This window comes from Falco punctatus (genome assembly GCF_963210335.1).
Source record: "Falco punctatus genome assembly, chromosome: 12".
Classification (NCBI taxonomy): domain Eukaryota; kingdom Metazoa; phylum Chordata; class Aves; order Falconiformes; family Falconidae; genus Falco; species Falco punctatus.
The window spans coordinates 7,059,340-7,080,381 of record NC_137592.1 but is presented as its reverse complement, the minus strand read 5'-3'; the positions used below and the strand labels follow the sequence as shown (position 1 = coordinate 7,080,381).

The window sequence follows — 21,042 nt, the reverse complement described above, 5'->3', positions numbered from 1 at the left end:
TTACTGACGTGTCCATCACTTACATTTAGATTACTTTGACCAGCTGTGCTTCATGCACTTTTTCTTAAGAAAAAAATTGATTTTTAGATACGCATAGGCTGTGCTTTTAGTTTAAGTATAATGCAAATGAGGGGAGAAGCTAGCTAGAGGCAAAAATCAGAGTTTAGATAGGCTATTTATAAAGGTGACATTTCCTTAAAAGACCTTTTCTTTTATTTCACCCTGCACATCACAGAGATTTTAAATCCTCATCAACTTCTGAAAACACAACTCCAGGAGGACAAAGGATGATATATTCTTAACGAGTGTGTAGGGTATAGCAGTTTTAAAGACAATAAATGCAAGGTCGTATTAGGGCAAAACAGTTAATTACCCACTTCATTATTGTCAAGGTTAATACAGTATTTGAGCGCGGAAGCTGTTTTTCATCTCCTTTTGGAAACAAGGCAAGACAGCACTTCTCACAGACAGATCCATTATAGCTTATCACCGGAGGACAGACTGCTACAGAAACACCATGAAGGATGTCTACTGTCACCAGGCTCCAGAGCAAACGCCAAACCTGTCCAGAGAGCAATGGAAATGAAATGAGAGCTACAGCTTCAAAGTGCTGTGCTTTAATTCACGGAGATTGCGCCCCATTGATTTTAATATATGACGGTAATGGTAGCATAAAATTCACCGGCACTCCTTCATCAATTGTAACATTGATCCCTCCTAAACTGCACAGTGTGCTGAAAAGCGCCCTTTAATAAACATGGGGTATCGACTACAGCAAATGCCAGCTTTCTGTGGTGAACCCAGTGAAAGCTGCACCTGCCATGGGGCTTGATCTCTGTTTTTCATGCATGCCAGGGTGTTGTACAGGTTTCCATTACCTGATCTCAACAATCAGAAACCAAGCCCTCATAAATCTTCGCCCACCAACCTTTGCGAATAACACTTTGTTTTTAGCTATCTACCTGCAGTAACTTTGAAGATTCCTTAAGCTTAAAAAATCAGAGACCAATAAGTGGTTGAAAAAATACTACGAAAAAAATATGTAGAGAGAATATGCATAAAAATAGAATTCTCTCATTATATGGAAACATAATTTTTTTTTTTTTTAAGTTTATAAAGGCTTTAAAATTACAAAAAACAGTCTAGTTCCTATGAAACTAATTACCAGGATAACCGTGTTTATATCACTTTTGATATTGCCTTTTTCTGTTAGATTTCCTTTCAAGGTTTTTGTTTTGCTTTTGAAGTTAGAGCTAGAATTTCCCATCTTTTGTGATTCCTGCCATTGTATTTCAGTCCCAGGAGGTCTTCCCTCTGCTCGCAGATGCAGCACACAGCCTGGTGATGCAGTAACCAGAGTTTGCATTTCCAAACTGAGACCCCAACATCAGCAGTTCGGTCTTTCCACTGAAGTCGTACCGTTGAACCTGGGTAATTCTGGCTGTGGCACTAACATTAGGCTTTCAGGTTTGGGAATTTGGGTGACGGTTATGGCATTTCTCAATCTCTGGCTACTTTCTGCAAAAACTTCGCGGGAAAGCTGCAGGTGCTGGTGAGCCCCCAGCACACGCTTTCTCTGTAGTATGATTTCAGGGCAGGTTAACGTGGCACAACACATGTTTTATTCTTTATAGCGTCATCTTTGATTTTGTTTTTTAATTTTTGATGCTCTGCGGGCATCCTTACGGAGCCATTACTCTTATTGCTCTTGTAGAATGATACCTGGTTTGGGATATTAATTTGTTTTTTAAGCCTAGTAAATTGTTTTGCCCACTACAGAGGCACCCATTGTGTTTCAGATTTGCGTATAAACATCTTAAGTTCTATCCAAATAGCAAAACACTTGGCAATATAGCATATTTCACAGGGTCTCAGTGAAACACTTCCTAAATTATCCCTTCTAGGGACACTGCTGTTCTTTTACTAGAAATGATACTAGATGTTTCCCTGGAAAAATCAAGCTTGTATAGGCTGTCTGTTTTAGCCAAAGGGGCATCTCACCAAGATGTATGTCCTTTCACATAAGGGAAGTGCTAAATTTAAAAACAAGTCAAAGGAAATAGAAATGTTATTGTTGTTGTTAGTAATAATAATCATAATTGATAATTTGATGAATTGATAAAGCACTGACTATTCTGTAGAAAACGTGCCTCTGGAATGGCTAAGTTTTATCCTTCCTTTGCGCTGGCCCTTTTAATTTACTCATAGAGTGGAGCCTGAAGCAAATAGGAATTTCTGCCATCAGTCTTGCAAGTCAGTGTTTGCCAGTGGTTGTCCTCAAAGTGCTGGGAGAAAAGGGTTTTAGTTCTTAATCCCCTGAACTTCATCAGTCGGGATGAGACAAGACTGAGGTCCCAGAGCTAACCAAGACTGCTTCTTCAGACTGGGGCTTTAGTGGCAAATGGTTTTTTTGGAAAATCGGTTTCCTACAAGATCATTTTACTATTAGTGCTTTTTTTAAAAACCTCACAATGGAAAAGGTGGCTCCCGAGCATGCACCTGTCTGCAGAAAATCCCTACATTCTGCAGGGTTTTGTCACCAGTGAATTCCCTAGCGCACAAAGCCTCAGCAGCATTCTTCTAAGTCTGTTTTCTGAAGCTATCTAAAAATCCTACTTCCAGAGAGCATCTGCTTGGAGGAGCAGAAGGGAAACTCTCTTTCTGTAGCTGAAGAGGCTGCTCGGCTCCCAGGAGCTCCCTCTGGCTTCGAGGTGCTTTTGCAGAGACACAACGCAGGTTGCTCCAGGAAACCTCTCCTTGGTGAAGGCCAGTCCCGTGCAGAGCGTCACGTTGGCGTTTTACTCCTCGGCACGCATTTGCACAGGGGAAGTGAGGTGGCAGTTGGGTATTTCAATCTTGTTTTCAATTACAAACATTTCATTGTCGAGTGTTGCTGGTTTATTATGTGATAATTAAATATGACTGATCATGCAGTCATCCTGCCAAAGAGGCTGTAGCTGAGTGAAACCAATTTCTCTCGTCTTGCTGAATGGCTTCAGAGGCGGAAGGAGTGATCCATTTGCTGTGCCTTATTTTTGCTGTCCTATTGTTTCAGTATCACCAGCTTCAAAATAGCAAACTAGGCAAGTAATTACAGACATAAATCAGAGCAGGGATCAGCGTGAGGTCAGGACTGCTTTGCTTATAACCCGGCTTTTCTCAGCTGCCTTTTGTTGAATATCAGAGAAGTATGTTGCTGTTAATGTGAAAAAAAAAAAAAAAAAAGTTATTTTATTAGTGATGAAATGCATGTTTTGGCAAAGTTTGAGCGGTGGCATGCTTTCAAGCAGGGGTTGAGCAGCCTCACCAGGCGTGGAGCAGAGCCCCCTCTGTCAGCAGAGGGACGTCTCCTTGAGGTGACCACGGGGACTCTGTTTAAAAATTCATCAAGTCAAATAAGATACAGCCGTAGATACTTAGCCAAAGCGAATCAGCAAAGCAAATGTTTTTTGAGTAGAGCTGCGCTGATTTATGGCCCTGGCCCTTAATCTGTGCATCTTATTCTTGCGGGGTGTTTATAAACGTGAAGCGGCACTCAACGGGAGCCAACTGCTGACAAATGGATGTGACCGTGTGTTACAGTCTTCAGATGGGACTAGCTAAAAATAATCAAATCTTTCTTGAAGGAGAGCTGTAACCAAGCGCAGTTCACTTCCCAAGCTGCCAGGAGCACCACAGAAAGGAGTAGGAGTGGCAGGGGGTTGTGGGCAGCCTGGGAGTAAGTTCATGGCTGTGGTGCTCCTGCACACTTACCATCCGTGGCTGGGGGATCTGTAGAGGACTTTGCAATATTAGGACACAGACAGGGCCACCACTGCTACCACCACATGGCATCCACGATGCGGGTGTCCCAAAGCCATGGTTGTGCACAGGGGTTTGCTGGATGCCATGTGTTGTGAGAAAAAGGTGTAGTTAAATATTTTTCCCTCTTCCCCAAGTGTCTCTTATGCTAAGTTAACCAAGAGGCAATCCCTGGTGGTAATTTTGCTTCCCAGGAACATACAGCTTTGTAAAAAAAACAGAACCCGGCGCATATTAACCTATAAGTGACTTTCCATTCCAACAGTTTGTTAAAATAACATGTAGACGTGACCACTGGATGATTTTTCGTTTGGCTTATCCATACCCTGCAAATCAGATTCAGCCCACAAGTTTTGCTTGGTGTGGGCAGCTGAACAGTATCAAATATAAACTAAGTAGTGGCTTTAAACATCTCTGCCTTTGGCTTCTGAACACCCACCTCTTAAACCGGGCTTTTTAACAGTGTCTTTACATGCCACACGTCAGCTCACAATGTACACCAAATTTAACCCCTCTTTCTTCATTCATTTCTGCGTGTCCTATTGTAAGTAGTTACGGAGGTATTTTTTTTTTGGCAATGGATTATTCTGAGGTAAATGACTGAAGAACATAACACATCGCCACAGGTATTTCTGGGTGAATCGGTATTTCGTTTCAGTGGGGGTTTTTTTGTCAGATATTAAATGAAAATCAGTATTTAATCAAAAAATTTTTTTATTCCTAGACTATTGTTAGAGGAAATAAGCCTCGAAAGGATACTTCGATCAATGGCCTGCTGGAAGAGTTTGACAATATCTCAGTGACACGATCCAATTCCCTGCGGAAGGAAAGTCCTCCCACCCACCACCAAGGAAACGCAAACCATGTGCCGAGACACCAGGAGGAAAATGGTTATATCACGTATTCCCAGTACTCCAGTGAGTCAGACACTACAACGGACTATGTCGTGGAAAAATACCGAGACAAGACTCTTTACGGGGAAGAGCTGGACAGGTACTACAAAGGGAGTTACGCTGCCAAGCAGAACGGGCACATGATGAAGGTGGCTTCGCGGGATGTGTATTATTCTGAAGTGACGCCCCTGCAGTCAGACCTTTCCAGGTTCCTCCCAGATTATCACGCACACCTGGAAACAAAGCCCAAACCGCTGGAATATGGTGGCCTAAAGCTGGAGTATCAGCGGATCCCCAGCGGATCCTCCCTGGACTATAGAGATCCCTTTCCTTACACCCCGTCCCGAGCATCGGTGCAGAGCGAATGCCCCAAGGAGAGGCTGGAGTACAGCGACTGGGGACACGGCCTGGGCAGGGATGACTACGACAAGCGGCCGAAGTCATCCTACGTGGACCCAGCGAGCCCTCAGCCAGCGATGAGGCAGAGGTCCAGGTCAGGCTCCGGTCTGCAGGAGCCGGCCATGCCCTACGGAGCAAGCGCGTTTAAAGCACACCAGCAAGGACATTCCTACAGCTCTTACACCTACCCCCGCTTGTCTGAAACTGCAGCAGGCATCCCCAAGGTAATGTGACATCCCTGGTGACAGTGACCTCTCCAGAAGGGGGTTGCAAAATATTAAGCATGTGCAAAAAATTAAGGGCAAGGAGCCATGCTTGGGCATGCAGTGCCGAACACGGCTAGTAATGACCCCGGGAGCTGCATGGCTGCTGTTGGAGGGCGTGAAAACTCACCCACTTTACCTGGGTATCTGAAAATGGATGTCAGGGATCAGTGGGTTTAAGATATTTATTGAAAGACAGGTTTGGAGATGCCCAGCGTCCAGGAGTTTTACTCGGGCTTCCCAGTAACCTTAAGACCTTTGGCAGCTTTTGTAGCATTAGCTCATACACCTGTGCAGATCTCAGCAGGAGGTGGGATGCTGGTCTGGTTTGTATATCAGATGCTTTCATATTTGAACTGTTACCGTGCAAGGCTGAAACCTCTGTGTTTTAGTATTTATATTGTATTTATTTATATTAGGAGATTCAATAACCCTTTGCTGCTAATGAGAGTAAGGGTTTACCCCACTCTGTTTTTAAGCAATGAAGTTAAATCAAAGCAGCTTATCTCGCCCAAGAAATTTTAAATGTAGGTATTTTTAAAAAAAAGTTATGGTGCAAAAAAACATTTCAAACATGTCATCTACAGGCATCTCCTCTGCACAAATTTGTGTCCTGCTCTGCCTTTTCTAAGTCACATGAGGAATATTGTCCATATAAGCTGTCCTTTCTTGCAGTAGTTTGCTGTAACTGTTTGTTCAGTTAAGAGAATAGTGCTTTTCTCACGTGTCTAGGCACATAGCTATAATGATGATCTGCTTAAACAGCTAATATTCTGCAAGAGATGTTTTTTTCTTTGGTGTAGCTTGCATTGAACATTACTGAGCTCCCCTAGCAACGGGCACCAGGCTGATAGCTCATTTTTCCAGGGCTGAAACAGTCTTGGGTTGCTGTGACTTACCAAATCTGCTGAGGTAGGTAGCTTGTTAGGTGGTGAGATCCACTCTGCTGGTTAATGATGATCTGAACGGTGCGTTTTCTTCACTGACTCTGCACTAAGAACATGGTCCTGTCCAGTTGCAGACCCAGAAGTCCAGCTCTCTGCAAATCCGTGATATCCCTATGCCGGAGGCACACCTCTGTCTTGCTTGCTCAGGTTGTGGCTGCTTTGCTGGTCCTGGGGTGCAGAATGAATAATCAGTGTCCTGCGGTAAAGGCAGAGCAATGCATTTTTATTCCATATTGCGATAAAGCACGGAGCTGGCCTTTGGAAGTTGAGGATAAGTTGCAGGGGGGATAGAAAAGTTACCAGGTCTCTTTGTGTGCCTTTCCTGAGCTCAGGGTGTGGCGGGAGGGATGTGTTGGGGTAGTCAACTGTGTGCCAGAGTGTGGCATTAAATAGGGATTCTGGAAGTTTTGAGGAAAGTGTGGGATGGGCTGTCTGCCATTTCCTTCATTGAAAGCAATCACAGAGTTTAGAAAGGAGAAGGACAAATCCAGTAATTAATAGATCTCTACAACTGGCAAGACCAGGCACAACAGCATTCAATAGGGTAGAAGACAGAGGTTTACAGGACTTGACGCACTCCAGACACTTTGAAAAATATCCCATTAAAATGCAGTAACAACTTTTATTAAAAAAAAATCTGTTTCCATGCAAGATTCATTGTGAGCTGTTCATCTCCTGAGTGCATCAAAACACTCCTACAGCCTTGGTGTATTGAAACTTGATGATTCACTGTTAAGTGCAGCAGTTTCAATTCCCAAACTGGTCCACAGCTCCTAGAAGTGAATAGCAGCTTCTTGTCTTGGATGATTGCTGAAGAGTCTTCTTTTCAAGGAGGCATTAGTAAGATAATGGTTCATCAAATGGGCTTACTAAATGAGAATCAGGTCTCAAATCAGATATTTTACAAATGAGATTGGCTTTAAAGTATAGTTAAAAGGGGGGGGGAAGCAAGCAGTGAGAAAGTCTGCAGGCACAAATGTGTAGCTTCAAAATGCGCTTAACAAAGATGTTAATTTTGGCTTGTAAATGCGAACAGCAGACTTCAGTGTTATTTGCAGGTGATAGATGCCAGGTAAATCAAATGCCTGCCCTGTTCCATCATCAGTGATTTCAGAGGCATTACATCAGAAGACTTCCACGGTGCTGGGCCATGGAGGTGTGGGGAGCCAGAGGCTCAGATCTGGTTCGCTCCAGTCCCACCCCCATGTTACCCACCTGGTCTCCTACTCCTGCAGACTAGACTAACTCCAGTAACGCTTGCATGGGCTCACACGTCTGCTGTGTTACCCTCATGACACAGAGATTATGTCCCACTTTGTTCAATGGGGTCTTCTCAGTGCTGTCACACAACATCAGACTCGTCCTGCCAGGTCTGCTTATCTTTGGACACTCTGTACTGCATGTTTTGGTTTTGCCCTCCTCTTTGTGGCAGGCAGCCCTCTCAGCTCTTTGCACCAGATCCTGTTATTTCAAAGCTCCTTTTCCTGTCATTTATTGGTAGCAGCTCTCCGTGACCCACGCCTGTCCCTCCTCCAAGGGTCTGTGATTGCTGCTCTCTGCTTTGCTGCCCTGTACTGCTGTAACGTAGCAGAGGTCTCTCTCTAATCTGGCCGCTGCTCAGCACCACCATTTTCCTGCTGCCTGTTTTGCAGACATTCTGCGCCAGGAGGACTATTCCAGCCCAGTGAAGACAGACCCCCAAGCCTTTGCTATCACAAACCTTCTCCTTTTTTCCCTGTTTTCTCATTCACGTGCCAGTAGCTTTCTGCGAGCGCTGCCTGTCAACTCTGCGCATGGATCAGGGAGTCTCAGAGATTTCCACAGCAAAGCACCGGAGGGTGACCTTTCCCCTTGCAGTCTCTGTGATGTACGGACCATCCCTTCCACACCTTTGACTTCAGCAAACGGAAACCTAATTGAACAGAAGTCCATTTCATGTTTCCTGAAAGGTGACGCCGTCTCACCAAGGGGCTGCGGCTCCTCTGGGGGGGTATGGGCTCCGGCTGCAGGCTGTGGCTGCCACCTCTGCCGCAGTCCCGCTGCGCTGTGTGTGGGGCCACCCGCTCGGCTGCGAGGCTGGCCAGGCAGCCTGCCCTGCAGGGAGTGCACCCCTTACGAACAGGCAGGCGTTTCCTCCGCGTGCGCTACACAGCTGGCATTGCTGTCGTCGCAGAGGAAACTGAAATGAGTTTAAACGGTGCTACATCCACCTTTTAACAACCAAAAGACCCGGCTGTCGATGTGGCCGCGTGTGGATGCTAGTAACGCTGTGAACGGGTGAAGCAGCCCAGCCAGCAGCAGCAGGGTATCGCCTTGCACTGCAGCGCTGTGATGGATGTTGTGTCAGAGCTTCAGCTGCTCCTTTGGCCTGATCTTGAATGAGCGCAGGGCTGCTTTCTTCTTCCCTTTGTAGTAGTTAAAGAATTTCCTTTCAGTAGGTAACTGCGTTCAGTAGCAGAAACAGAATTACTGGCGGAATAAAGCGTGTTCGATTTTACTGTGATGTGAAGCACTGCGTCAGGACACAGCCTTGGAGAAGAGGCTTTAGCTGATTTACTCACTATAGCTCCCGATTCTTTGCAAGGTTTCGTGGGGTTCAGGATGTGAATGGGTTTACATTGTACTGCAATGCTAACCTCAAAGAGGTTTCAAACATTCTTAGCAAGCACACTGAATCCCTGAACTTTCATTTTAAAATTTCTCTGCGGAATTTACTTTTGCCAACGTGTTAAGCTTAGGACGTGCTCAGAAATGCCAGGCATGGGTGAAGGCTCAAATAACGCATTAGTGTGGATTTGTCCAGCTTGAATTTGTAGACAAGGCTTTCCCCATCTCAATACTTAAAAGAAAACGGTGGATTTGTGGCCAAAGCGATAGTTTATCTGTCCCTGCATACACAGATACATAGGACAAGGCTAGACTGAGTTTTCCCTCCACCAAACCATCTGAGCAGTTTTCCATGTTAATTATTTTGGCAGATGTCATGTCCTTTATGAAGTTCATGATACCTCTGACCCTCTTCTATTTTATGGCTAGCGCTGTCTGATAGAGTAAATGAAATCGTGGCTGTAGTCATGCAGATGTTTTGCTTAAACAAAAACAGCATCCTAGGAGGTGGCTGTACAACACCGGTACATGCTCGCTGGATGCTCCATGTGGCTGGTAGCTGTCAGCGTGAGAGTCTCAGACGGCAGCAGACTCCAGCTTCACGTTTCTGAAGGAAATCTGAGCAGCCCCTCTGGAGGGGCATTCCCTCTTCCCTGCTAAACCTCAGGCGGAATGAAAACACAGGCATGCCCAGCTCACACATGAGGTAGGAAAGCGCTGATACAGTATTGCACTCGCAGGCTTTTCTCCCCACACCGAGGCGACTCCAGCTAGAAACTCCTCCTCGCTGTGCAGCAGCCTACAGTGATAAATTGATGCTGCGGCAGATTTTTTTTTTTTTTTTTTTTTTTGCAGTCAGCATAAAATGGTCAAATGATGTTCCACCGCAGAATTCAATTTCACAGTTCAGTTGGGTCCTTGATTACACTGCCAAATTCAGATTAATGTGCATTTAACTAACATGGATCAGGGACTCCTGGCTGGCAGCCAGCAGTAATAGTAGCAACTCTGAGCTGTGTAGAGTTTGCCGCTCTGTCCACCCCTGTGCACTGCCACAGAAATTGATTGATTAAATGAACTCGTTGCCATAATTATTTGTAATTGTGCTACATCATGAGCCTGTGTTGAACCATCCCCCTGCCCTGAGAAGCTCCACACGTCGTCAGGAGTCACGTATGTTGTAATCATAAATGTGGAGATGCTCCTTTCCAGGGGAAAAATGTATTTTTGTTTTGGGTGGGGTTTGTGTCTTACATATTTATTATTTTTTATAATAGAAGCAAACTGTTATGTTTGCAAATGTGAAATATTCATTTGCTTTCAGTGTAAGAAGCTTAGAACAGCTTGGAAAGTAAAGAAAGGAACCTGCAAATGAACAAGGCTTCCCATTGGGATAATTTCCTCTGCGATTGTCTCTGATTTCAGATGAAAATTAGCAGTTTTGTGACACTGCAGTTAAGTAGTGTGTCATTCTGGAAAATGATTTAAGAATTGGTAAATTGAATTAGGCTCCTCGTCATACTCAAGTATGCAGTCACTCAAACAGCAGCTGGTAGCAGGGCAAGGCAGGAGATGACTGGGATTTCAGGGTACCACCACCATGAAGACGCTGGGTCATCCCTGAACTGCTGGAGAAAAACATAAGAAAAGAGTAAGGGCTGAGAGTCAAAACCCAGGAACTGGGATTTGAAAAGAAAGACTCAAATTGGATTTTTCCAAAGGGCTGCTGGTTGTAAAAGGGATGAATTCTTGGAGGAAGTGGCCCAGAGAGCCTGCAGGGCACTGCAAATAACACATTTTGGAGCATACGCTTTCATTAAACAGCGATTATTGTATCTACAAACAGGTACCTGTACAGAGAAATGGACCTGAGATGTGCAAAAGATGTCACGGTCTTTCCCGGCCTCATTTTAGTGCTGATCAGACCACAGCAGCCAAATGCTCAAAAAATCTCTTTTCAGATACAGGGCAGCAGCGCCATGTTCAGAAGAATGGGTACGTGCAGGCCCAGGGACCTCCGAGGGTGCTGAAAACAAACCGGGTGGATGGGCAGCAAGAAAGCTGTCCGCGCACCCCTGTTCACTCGTCTGCTTTTGGGTTGCAGGTGGATTATGATCGAGCACAGCTGGTTGTCAGCCCACCGCTCTCTGGATCAGACACCTACCCCAGGGGCCCTGTGAAGCTACCTCAAAGTCAGAGCAAAGTCAGTTATTCAAGCAGCAGCTACCAGTACCCTCTGGTCTACCACAAAGCGTCCCACTATCACCAGCCGTCTCTCCAGCCCAGCTCTCCCTACATTTCCACCGCCTCCTACCCCAGCTCTCCAAGTATCACGTCAAGTGCTTATCCTCCACCCAGCTGGGGATCCTCCTCGGACCAGCAGCCCTCCAGGGTGTCCCATGAACAGTTCAGAGCTGCCCTGCAGCTTGTGGTCAGCCCTGGTGACCCCCGGGAGTACTTGGACAACTTCATCAAGATCGGGGAGGGCTCTACGGGGATTGTCTGCATCGCCACCGAGAAGCACACAGGGAAGCAAGTCGCCGTGAAGAAGATGGATCTCAGGAAACAGCAGAGAAGGGAGCTGCTTTTTAATGAGGTACGTTGTTTTGGGTGGTAGCTTCAGCAGGAGACGTGGGCCAAACGGCAACCTAAAGAGCGAAATTAATATTTTTCTAAAAGAGGTGGTGAGTCCCACACACATCTACGCTGCGTAGGTATTACGTAACAAGAGCAGTTTAATGAGGCACGTCTCCTGGCTTCAAACCTGTAAGGCACTGGGAAGTCACAATAAACAGCCAAGAAATCGTATCAGCTGCTCCCTGCGGCTGTCAGGTTGTAAAGCCCAGCTGCCTTTATCTGACCATTTGCTGGTATAGTTCTTTCTTCTGAGATGAAGGGTCAAAAATAACCAGACTATTCAAGAAACTTGTGCATCATATTCTATATATATGCTTGTATATATATGTCTATAAATGTATATACATATATACACGTGTATATATGTCTATACATGCTTTCTGTTCCTCCCTTCTTCCTCTCCTAAACATGAGCAGTCCCTTTGCTTTCTTGTCTTGATGGTCACTAATCAAGGAGCTGACAGTCTCTTTTTCATGGAACCATCTGTGTTAATTCCCACATCTCCTTTCCTGAGTGGCAGCAGCCAGCTGCTTATGGTAGATTTTTTTTCCTCATGTATGTTATTTTAAATTTAATAACACTGGTTTTCATTTGCCATTTTTTCACCCAGTTTGGTGCTGAGACTTCCTTCTGCAACTCAAAGAGTTTCACCTTTTTTACTCCTTACTCCCTTAAATAAGTTAGTGGTACGTGTTTGGGATCACTTGTGAATATGCTAATCAGCACCAAAAACACTGCAGGTTCCGAGCGAAACCTTTTGGGAGAACTAACCTTTTGATTCTGTCATTTGCTTCCTGTGTTTTACCTATAAGAAGATCTTTCCTCAGCACATGACAGACTAGTTTCTTTAGAACCTTTAAAAACTTTGCATTTTTTAGTTTAAATATTAGCTTCTAACAAACTTGGCACACAATTCTCCTTTGCACAGTCTGTACTGTATTGGGTATTTTGGCTTTGTTTTGCCCGTGCCGGATGACTGCACTGGATTGGATTGTGGTGGCTCTAACTGGGCATCTCTTGAGTGGTAGCATCTTGAAGCAGGTCCTGCGTGCTGTGCAGAACCAAGCTGCTTCCCTGACATGCTCCGGTCACTCGTGTCTGAAAATTGGTTTTCAGCAATGCTGAAGTTCCTCTGTCCGTAGTGCCGCCTTCACTGGCTGGTGCTTTCTCTCCTGATTGCCTTTCTGACACCCCTCAGTACCATGCTGCCATGTAGCCTTGGCTGGGCTGCTGTTACTGCGGTCCCAATTCTGCAGAGTCTCTTTTAGGTGTGGGATTTGAGTTGTGTCACAAATAACCCCTGTATTACCAGCATTCACTTGAAATTCTGTGCAAAGTACTGTTTGGTATGTGATGAAGATGACTTTGATGGGTTGAGCGATGGATCAGGTCAAAAGAAAAAAAAATCTCTGTTGCACTGAAAGCAACTGGCAATAAAAAGCAATGAAATAAACAGTCCTGTTCCTGCAGTCTGAAAAGAACCCAATTATCTACCACTTACACTTCAGCAACTGAAGATTCTTCCTTCTTCCTAATGTATTTACAATGACTGTTATTTTTATGTAAATATATTGATTTTGTTTATGTGTTGGCGTAAGGATTAGGGAGGATGTGATTCATAGCAGAACCTTTACTAAGCACAAAGAGAAACGTACAATGAAAAAGAAGGTCAGAACAAGTGTCAGATAATGCTTGTAGCAATTCACGTATCATCTTTTTCTTCCTCACAGGTTGTAATCATGAGAGATTACCATCATGAAAACGTGGTTGACATGTACAACAGTTACCTTGTTGGTGATGAGCTGTGGGTTGTGATGGAGTTTCTGGAGGGCGGCGCTTTGACAGATATCGTGACTCACACAAGGTGGGTTGGCTGTGCCGCGCTGGCCACCAGCTGCGTGAAGCCCTCAGCGGGAGGGAGGTGCCGCGGCTTTCCTTTGTGGGTGCCTCCGGACCTCACCTCCTGCTGAGGGAAGCTGGGTACCGCCTGGCTCTGTATGTGAGTGTGTATCTGTATATTTATTGCATAATACAAATATTATTTGTATATACATACACAATACATATATACAAACATAAAGATACATACATATATACACATAAATACTTGTGTGTGCATAGCTATATATGCCTCTGTGTGTGTATGTATATCTATTTGCACACATACTGTAGCACGTTCACTTTACCAGCATAAATAAGTGGCTCATGCAGATGAATTCCTGTTGGTACCAATATTTTTTAAATGGACAGGAAAGAAGGATCTGAAACAGCTTGCTGGTAGATGGGGATTTGCTAGCACTTTAGGAGGTAATTTAGCAGCCACACGACTTTTATGCATTACTTCCTAGCACGGCAAAAAAAAATATCTTTTCCCTATTCGATGATCTGTATTGGTTTTGCTGTCATAATTACATCAGTTCTGAGGGTGATTTCTCTCCATACTCATAACCCATGTAACCACACTGTCAGAAACGTTAACTGCAAACCAAGCCTAAAACATGATGGGAAAGCATTTTTCTATCAGAATATTTGTGCTTACAGTAGAGCTTGTTCCCATATTTTGGGTAACGTTGTACCTTTAAAGAAGGCAATTTGCCAGCACAAAAGCTGTAGTGTATAGAACTGGTCATCCTTGTCTGAGTGGACACATTAGGTTTTACAGCCCTCTTTACATCTGCTTTTCAATCACCTTTTCCTCATAAAGGCACGATAAAATGAGATAGGAAAGAGGGATCCTTTATTTCATTTTTTCCCTTTGAATAAAAAAAAAAATCAAAATTTCCACACCAAACCAGTGGGAGAGTATTTAGGTGAGCAATAAGAAAAGCAAGGAGTAATCAGTTAGAAAATTTGTCTTCTCTCATGGTTTAATGATGCTCTTAGCTCCTATCAAAAGCAGAGTTGTAACACAGGTATTTTATTTTTTAGTGTTGCCTTAGCTGATGTGCTGAAATAAATCACTATATTGCAAGTCATTTATTAACTACTGCTCCCCAAAACATTAAGAGCTCTATCTTAGATATTTCTGACAGGAGTTTAATGGCAAACAGATGTTCCCAGTACACCACTTCTTGAGAGCTGTCATCTATTTTTTAACTCAAAATAGTCTTTCCTTAATCTTCTGAGTTTTTGTGGGTTTTGGTTTGGGTTTTTTTTATATTGCATGACCTTCTCTCAAAGATTTTGCTAAAATACTGCAAATGGTACACAAAGTTAAAGCAGAAATCTTCACGGGTCTTTTTCTGGCCATGTAGTAGAGACGCTGGAGACACCCAGTGATGGGGCAGCAGTACCAGGGTGCACAACCCATCCCGACCATCACTGTTGTGCTGTGGCTGGTGGCTTCTTCCAGAGGGGTTTTGCAAGTGTACGCAGAAATGAGGACTCCTGCTGGTTTGGTTTTTTGGTTTTGTTTTTTTTTTTTTCTACTGAAGTACCCTGAATATTTTTATAGAAGGCATAAAAGCAGATAAACACTCTGGAAGAGCTACACCCAGGGCCTGATGTTTTGTCTGCATAGTTAAGGGTGTGTTTTCTCATATTTATTCCATGCTTGTTTCCATCCCAGTAGTGATTTGCCCTCCTTGGCAGGCAGTGAGTTTACTGTAAATAAGGCATTTCTGTTATTTCCCAGAGGGAAGCAGACTCTGTACATCACGTAGTGCACTCTGCTTCTTCAGTGCTGCAGGGACACTTACCCAGACCTCGTTGCAGAGTTGTTCCTTATCCCTCATTTCCCCTTTTTTGACAGAAATAGGACCAGAGTTGCCCCACAGAGTTCCTGGCTGGCTGTATACTGGTGTGAAGGGGGACTGGTGCCTCTTCGCTCCAGCTCCCCTTTCCCACAGTCTTTGTTAATGCTCAACTGTTTTTCCACCTTGTTGTTTCAGGATGAACGAGGAGCAGATAGCGACCGTCTGCCTGTCCGTCCTGAGAGCCCTGTCCTACCTGCACAACCAAGGCGTCATCCACCGCGACATCAAAAGCGACTCCATCCTTCTCACGAGCGATGGGAGGGTGAGCACCCACTGTTTTGCCTGTTGTCTCTTGGGGTGGCATGAAAATAGTTGTACACATTCATAGTGATACTAACTTAAAAAAAATAAGCCAGGCATGTGAAACCAAGGGCTGTGACCTGTGAATAACTTGTTAGAGAGCTGAATCAGAAAAACACAGGCCTGGCCTGCCTGGTAATTGACATCTGCGCTTGCATGCAGAGTCCCTGGGGGGATCGGAGCCATCAGAAGGCAGTGGCAGGAGAAACTATGCCACGTGGGTGATGTTTAGGTGACAGGAGACCTTCCTTTACGCTGCGCCACTCCTGCTCCCATGCGCCTCAGAAAAAAACTTTCTTTTTACTATATTTAATACATCCTTTAGTTAGCAAGTTAGCAAGCTTCTATACACTTGCTCCGTTTTCTCAAGCTAGTTAGGAGGCTAACATCAATCTATGTGAACAGCAATACTCAGCATTACTGCTGAAACACTTCCTTGATGGTGAGAGTAGCTTTTACCATAGGCACGCTTACAAGATGCTTGATAATGCCTGCTCCGCACTTCCATTTACTTGGATGGGATGCTGCTGTCAATGAGTTGGTCTTGTTTTGTGTTGTTAGTGAGTGGGAAGAGAAGGAGACAAAATGCTGCAAATGACGTGCTTAAAGTCTGCACGCAAAAAAATACTACTTCAGCAGTGTTTGGTCCCTAAGAAATTACTTCCTTACAAGGAGAAAAGTGGTTTGGGCATACAGAGCTGTAAAACTTGAGGTACCTAAAACCTGGGCACCCAAAGGCTTAGGTGGAGGGAGGCAAATCATTCTTAAATAGAAGATCCTAATTTCTGCTTGAATTAGGCACTACATTGCATCTCACCTTGTGGCCCCCTTGGGACAGTTTAATAGTAACTAATGTGCTTCTGGCCAGTGAGTCCCGTAAGCAGGGCTATAAGGATTGCTCCACCAGCGTTACACACTGTCTAAAGCATGACTTAGCAGGCTAGACAGAGCCAGGAGCACCCAGTCGGTCTGGAACCAAACCCAGATCTTCAGCAGGTAAAACTCTTGGCTTCCCAGGCCTGGTCCCGCTTCAGCAAAGGAGAGGGATTTTCTTCCTGCAGCAGTCACAGGCTGCTCCTGTTAGTCCTGCTGGGGGGAGAAAATACCACACGTGTAGGAGTTTTTCAGTTGCGATTTCAATCCATGTTGCTGAAATAGCATCTGATCTGCTCCCGGGATCTGCATACAGTGCCTCATTATACTCATTACTCCAGTACTTATTATCTGCATTGCAGATTCCTTCATGGCTGTGTTGTGCAATTATCTTTTTTTGAGAAAAATTGTCTTCTTTTATGTACTTGAATGAGCAATAGATATGCAAAACCTCTTGTGCTCCTACAAAAGAAAATTGGGCTCTGCTTCCAAAATACGTATTATTTCTTTGATTCTTCATCCTGTAAACTGAAAAATAGATTTATCATGGAGAACTGGGCTATTATTGGCTTTGTTTTAGAAATACCAACAATCACTTTGTAATTCTGTTAAAAATAATACCATTAGTTTTAAAAAAAGCGATGTCTGTACTGAATCCAAAAGAAGAATCAGTGTCGATAATTAAATGGTGGTCTGCACAATCCAGGGATTTATGCAGTTTCCCGCTTCGGTTGTCCTGGGACTGTTTGGGCTCCCTTCCTATCCCCAGGGGCCGAGTACGTCAGTGGATACGTGGCACATGGACCTTGGCCATGGGTCGTGGCTGCACCGTGTGGTGTATAGCTGGGTGATGGGGGTTAGGCTGATGTCCTGGAAAACCCTTATAAAAGCTTCTAGGCCTCCGAATAAATACTTGGGGGAGGGAGAAAAAACAGACTTTAGGTTTAAGGAACAAACTGTTTGTGGAAGGGGGTGGTGCCACCAGCACTCAGCCCAGCCTGTTTTGATTGGGAGTTCGCGGAGTTTTCACCTTGGCATTGTACAGCAACGGGGAGGGGGAGGTGATAATTTTCCATAATTTTCGTTGTAAAAAAAACCCTGGCATAGAAGTATGAGCAGGCACATGATGCAGCAAGAGCTGCTCTCTGGAGTGCTTGTGTATCCCATTATTTCTATTTCAGGTCACTGCCACAGCTACTCAAGGACAGTACCATCTTTAATTCCCCAAGCAAAGGGAGCAGGTCTCCTTATCTCTTACAACCATTTTGGAAGAGCCTTTGGAAGTACCCTTGCCTGCCTTCCCCAAATTAGCTCCCCTGCTACATAAAGACGGCAGTTCCTTTAGTGACTGTCAGCAGTGTGAGGTCCTAGTCTTGAAAAATCATTGGCAGGGGGCTCGCCTTCTCTGAGTGTTAGATCACGCTCGCTGTGGTAAAAGAAAACGACATGAATGCAACTTTTCTGGTGAACTCGCAGATCATGTACCTGATAGAAATAATAGGAGTGGTGTATCACTTGAAGTACGTATGTTACTGGATATCACTGTACATACATAGACTGTAAATGTGGGGTGCGTATATATATATGCAATAATAGATTCATTATAAAACGCTGTTACTTCAGAATGTTTTGCTTTCCTTCTATTTTTTAAATATTATAAGCTATTTATCACCTCTGCATCTTCTGCTGCTGGAGAGGCAATGAGCTATGACAGGAGATCTTAATAACGAGCACCGCTGCTGCTCTTCCCTGCTCCTTTCCCTCGCCTTCATTTCAGCGAGCTGCACCTTCCCCAGGCTGCGGTGCTGTCTCCAGCCACGCTTCCAGAGCTGTGCTGCTGTCCCGTCCCAGGCCAACGCTGCCACTCAGCCCTGTGTCCCCCCCGCTGCAGCTGCAGACCGGTGTCCCAGAGGAATTTGCCTTGTTAGTCAGGAGGGGCTTTCTCTTTTTTTTACTTTTTATTTTCCCCTCCCAGATAAAATTGTCCGACTTTGGGTTCTGTGCCCAAGTGTCCAAGGAGGTCCCCAGGAGGAAGTCGCTCGTTGGGACGCCGTACTGGATGGCACCAGAGGTGATATCCCGCCTGCCCTACGGCACCGAGGTGAGTCCGGCGCAGCTCCGCATGTCCGTGTGGGCCCCGAGTGGCTGTTTTCCCTCTGTGTGCTGCCTTGGTTGGCCCCACTAAGCCCTGTCAGACCCGTGCAGTTCAAACGCGTTTACGCAGATATGCTGAATAGCAGCGGTCGTGTTTGCCCCAGAGTGCCACATCTGCCTTGTTTTAAAGCATTTCTCCGAGATGAAGTCATTAAATAATAGCGCACTAAATGTAATGTCTTTACATATTTTAGTTTAGGGTGCTGTATGAAAGGAAACGGCATCATTTCACATTGTGAAAGACCATTTGATGATCTTTAATATCAAACCTGCAAGCTGGAGCCACAGTTACAGGTGCCTACACCTGCATATGCCAAACCAGCAGCTCAATCGCGTGCCCATACGGCACAGCCAGGTCCCACTGGTATTTGCACAGACCTGCAGGCAGAGATCCGCACTGCTGCAATCCCCTTCCTCCAGAGGCTGCCAGCAAAGGCACAAGGGTCCCAAACACAGGAGCTGGCTGGGTGGGTTGGGTTGCCACCCTCTGTTGTAGCGTTTGTCCCCACATCAGCTCATTCCTTGCAGTCATTGCTCTCATTAGTTGAGACACGGGGGGGGAAGCCTGTCTGCGAGAACTATTTTAAGCACTGCCAAATGGTCTGAAAAAAGCAATTCGCGTGTTTTTATTGGAGCCCTTCAGATGAGACCAGCAAGGAGGGGACCTGGCTACTCTGCCGTGCCGTACCCCGTCCGTTAGGAAGCCCTGAGTCACGGCACTTCACCGCTGCCAGCCTGGGAAGAGCATCCCCTCTCCCGCGCTCAGCTGTGACAGTGACTCATGCCTCCCCTGCGGCTGCATTTTCTCCGCTGCGTGGTGAGGGGAGTCAGCTGCTGCTTGGTAGTGCCTGTAGTAACAGCTGCAGAGTGCGAACCTCCAAGACAAATATATATAGATATATATTTACACGCAGATATGCATAGATATAGATATATATATATATGCACACATACATATATATACCACACACGCAGAGAAGGGGGAATGAGATGGGAGACGCTGTGTCTTCAGACGGCGCTGCAGGGACCGATCTGGTGCAGGCAGGGGAGCGTGGGCCCGAGGGTGAGAGCACCCTGCAGGCACTGATGCTCACCCGGGACATGTGGCATTGTACAAGGCTGTTCAGGGATAATAACATCAGCTATTATTAGCCCATTAATTACACTGAAGGGATTATAAAGTAGCTGAACTTAACGACTAATTTAGGCTTCCCTACCAGAAGGGAAAGAAGAAAAAAAGAGCTTTAAGCTGAAGGATAGTGTTGGCAAAAGAGCAAAAGCCGCGTGAACAGGCCTTGGCTGTATTTGGGCTGGCAAGTGACAGAAATTACAGTTGTCAGAGGCTGGGGATTCTGGAGCAGCTCTGCAGCAGGCCGGGACTGGGGGGGGGGGGGGGGGGGAAAGGTGTGGGGTTTTTTTTTTCAGTTGTAGCTGAATCACTTTCCAAAGGAATTACATTAAGGTGTTACCTGTGCTCCCTGGAAACGGGCCTGGGTGTAGTAAGTGCTTGTGTGTTTGCCTTGGGGTCTCAGAAGTAGTTCCTGCAGTCTTTAAGGTTGGCACAGCAGCTGCATCATACTCTCCTCTCCCATGAGCTGCACCTTTCTGCAGCATCGCAGAGCCATCCTGGGGTAAATAGCCAGTGGGTGCAAATCAGTGCAGCACAGGAGGGTGCAGCCAGCCTCTCAAAGGAGCATGCCTTAGCAGTGCTTCCATGGGCATCACCTAAACCAGTTGCAGACCTGCATTTGTAAGTTGTTGCTAGTTTATTTCTTCAGTGCACTTACTGCTCAGAAGGAAATAATTGTTGTTGGCTGGTTAAAAAAAGAAAGATTTACAGAGATGTCTCACCAGACCGTTGGCTTAGACTGGCCACAGACAGCAGGTACGACAGCGTGAGCCAGCTCAGCGGTTTGCCTGAAGCCCAGTGTTGAGCCCGTTTGCCCCTCGCGGCGCTGCCGGTGGTGTTTCTGCACAGGCTGTGTTTTGCAGGTGGATATCTGGTCCCTGGGCATCATGGTGATAGAGATGATAGACGGGGAGCCTCCCTACTTCAACGAGCCGCCGCTGCAGGCCATGCGCCGAATCCGGGACAACTTGCCACCCCGCGTGAAGGACATGCACAAGGTCAGGCTTTCCATAGTTGATGAGGGTTTTGCACGTGCAAATGTTTAGTGACAACCCCATAGCCACACGCATCCATGCCCCACGGATAAATGCATTTTTAAGGTACCACCTGTGGGTCCCACATAGGTGTGGGGAGGATCCAAGGCCAAAGCCATCAGCGAGCCGTAGCCTTTTTGTGCCCAGCCCTGGCTTTGCTCCCAAAGGGAGCTGGGCAGAGCCTCGTGCTCCCTCCGCTTCCCACCCTGCCCGAGGGCCCGAGCAAACTGGCACATGGGCCCTGCTGCCA

At 45.7% G+C, this 21,042-nt stretch overlaps 1 protein-coding gene across 5 annotated transcripts in view; it reads left to right on the top strand.

The window, feature by feature from the left end:
- The window catches only part of PAK5 (p21 (RAC1) activated kinase 5), a 97,128-nt gene that overhangs the window by 68,256 nt on the left and 7,830 nt on the right, over positions 1–21,042 (top strand). For all 5 annotated transcript variants that reach the window (XM_080407732.1, XM_080407731.1, XM_080407730.1 and 2 more), the window contains 6 exons: positions 4,526–5,317; positions 11,015–11,506; positions 13,278–13,411; positions 15,438–15,564; positions 18,451–18,576; positions 20,622–20,756. In XM_080407732.1, the coding sequence (XP_080263858.1) occupies positions 4,526–5,317; positions 11,015–11,506; positions 13,278–13,411; positions 15,438–15,564; positions 18,451–18,576; positions 20,622–20,756 (1,806 nt within the window). The remainder of the gene's footprint in view (positions 1–4,525; positions 5,318–11,014; positions 11,507–13,277; positions 13,412–15,437; positions 15,565–18,450; positions 18,577–20,621; positions 20,757–21,042) is intronic.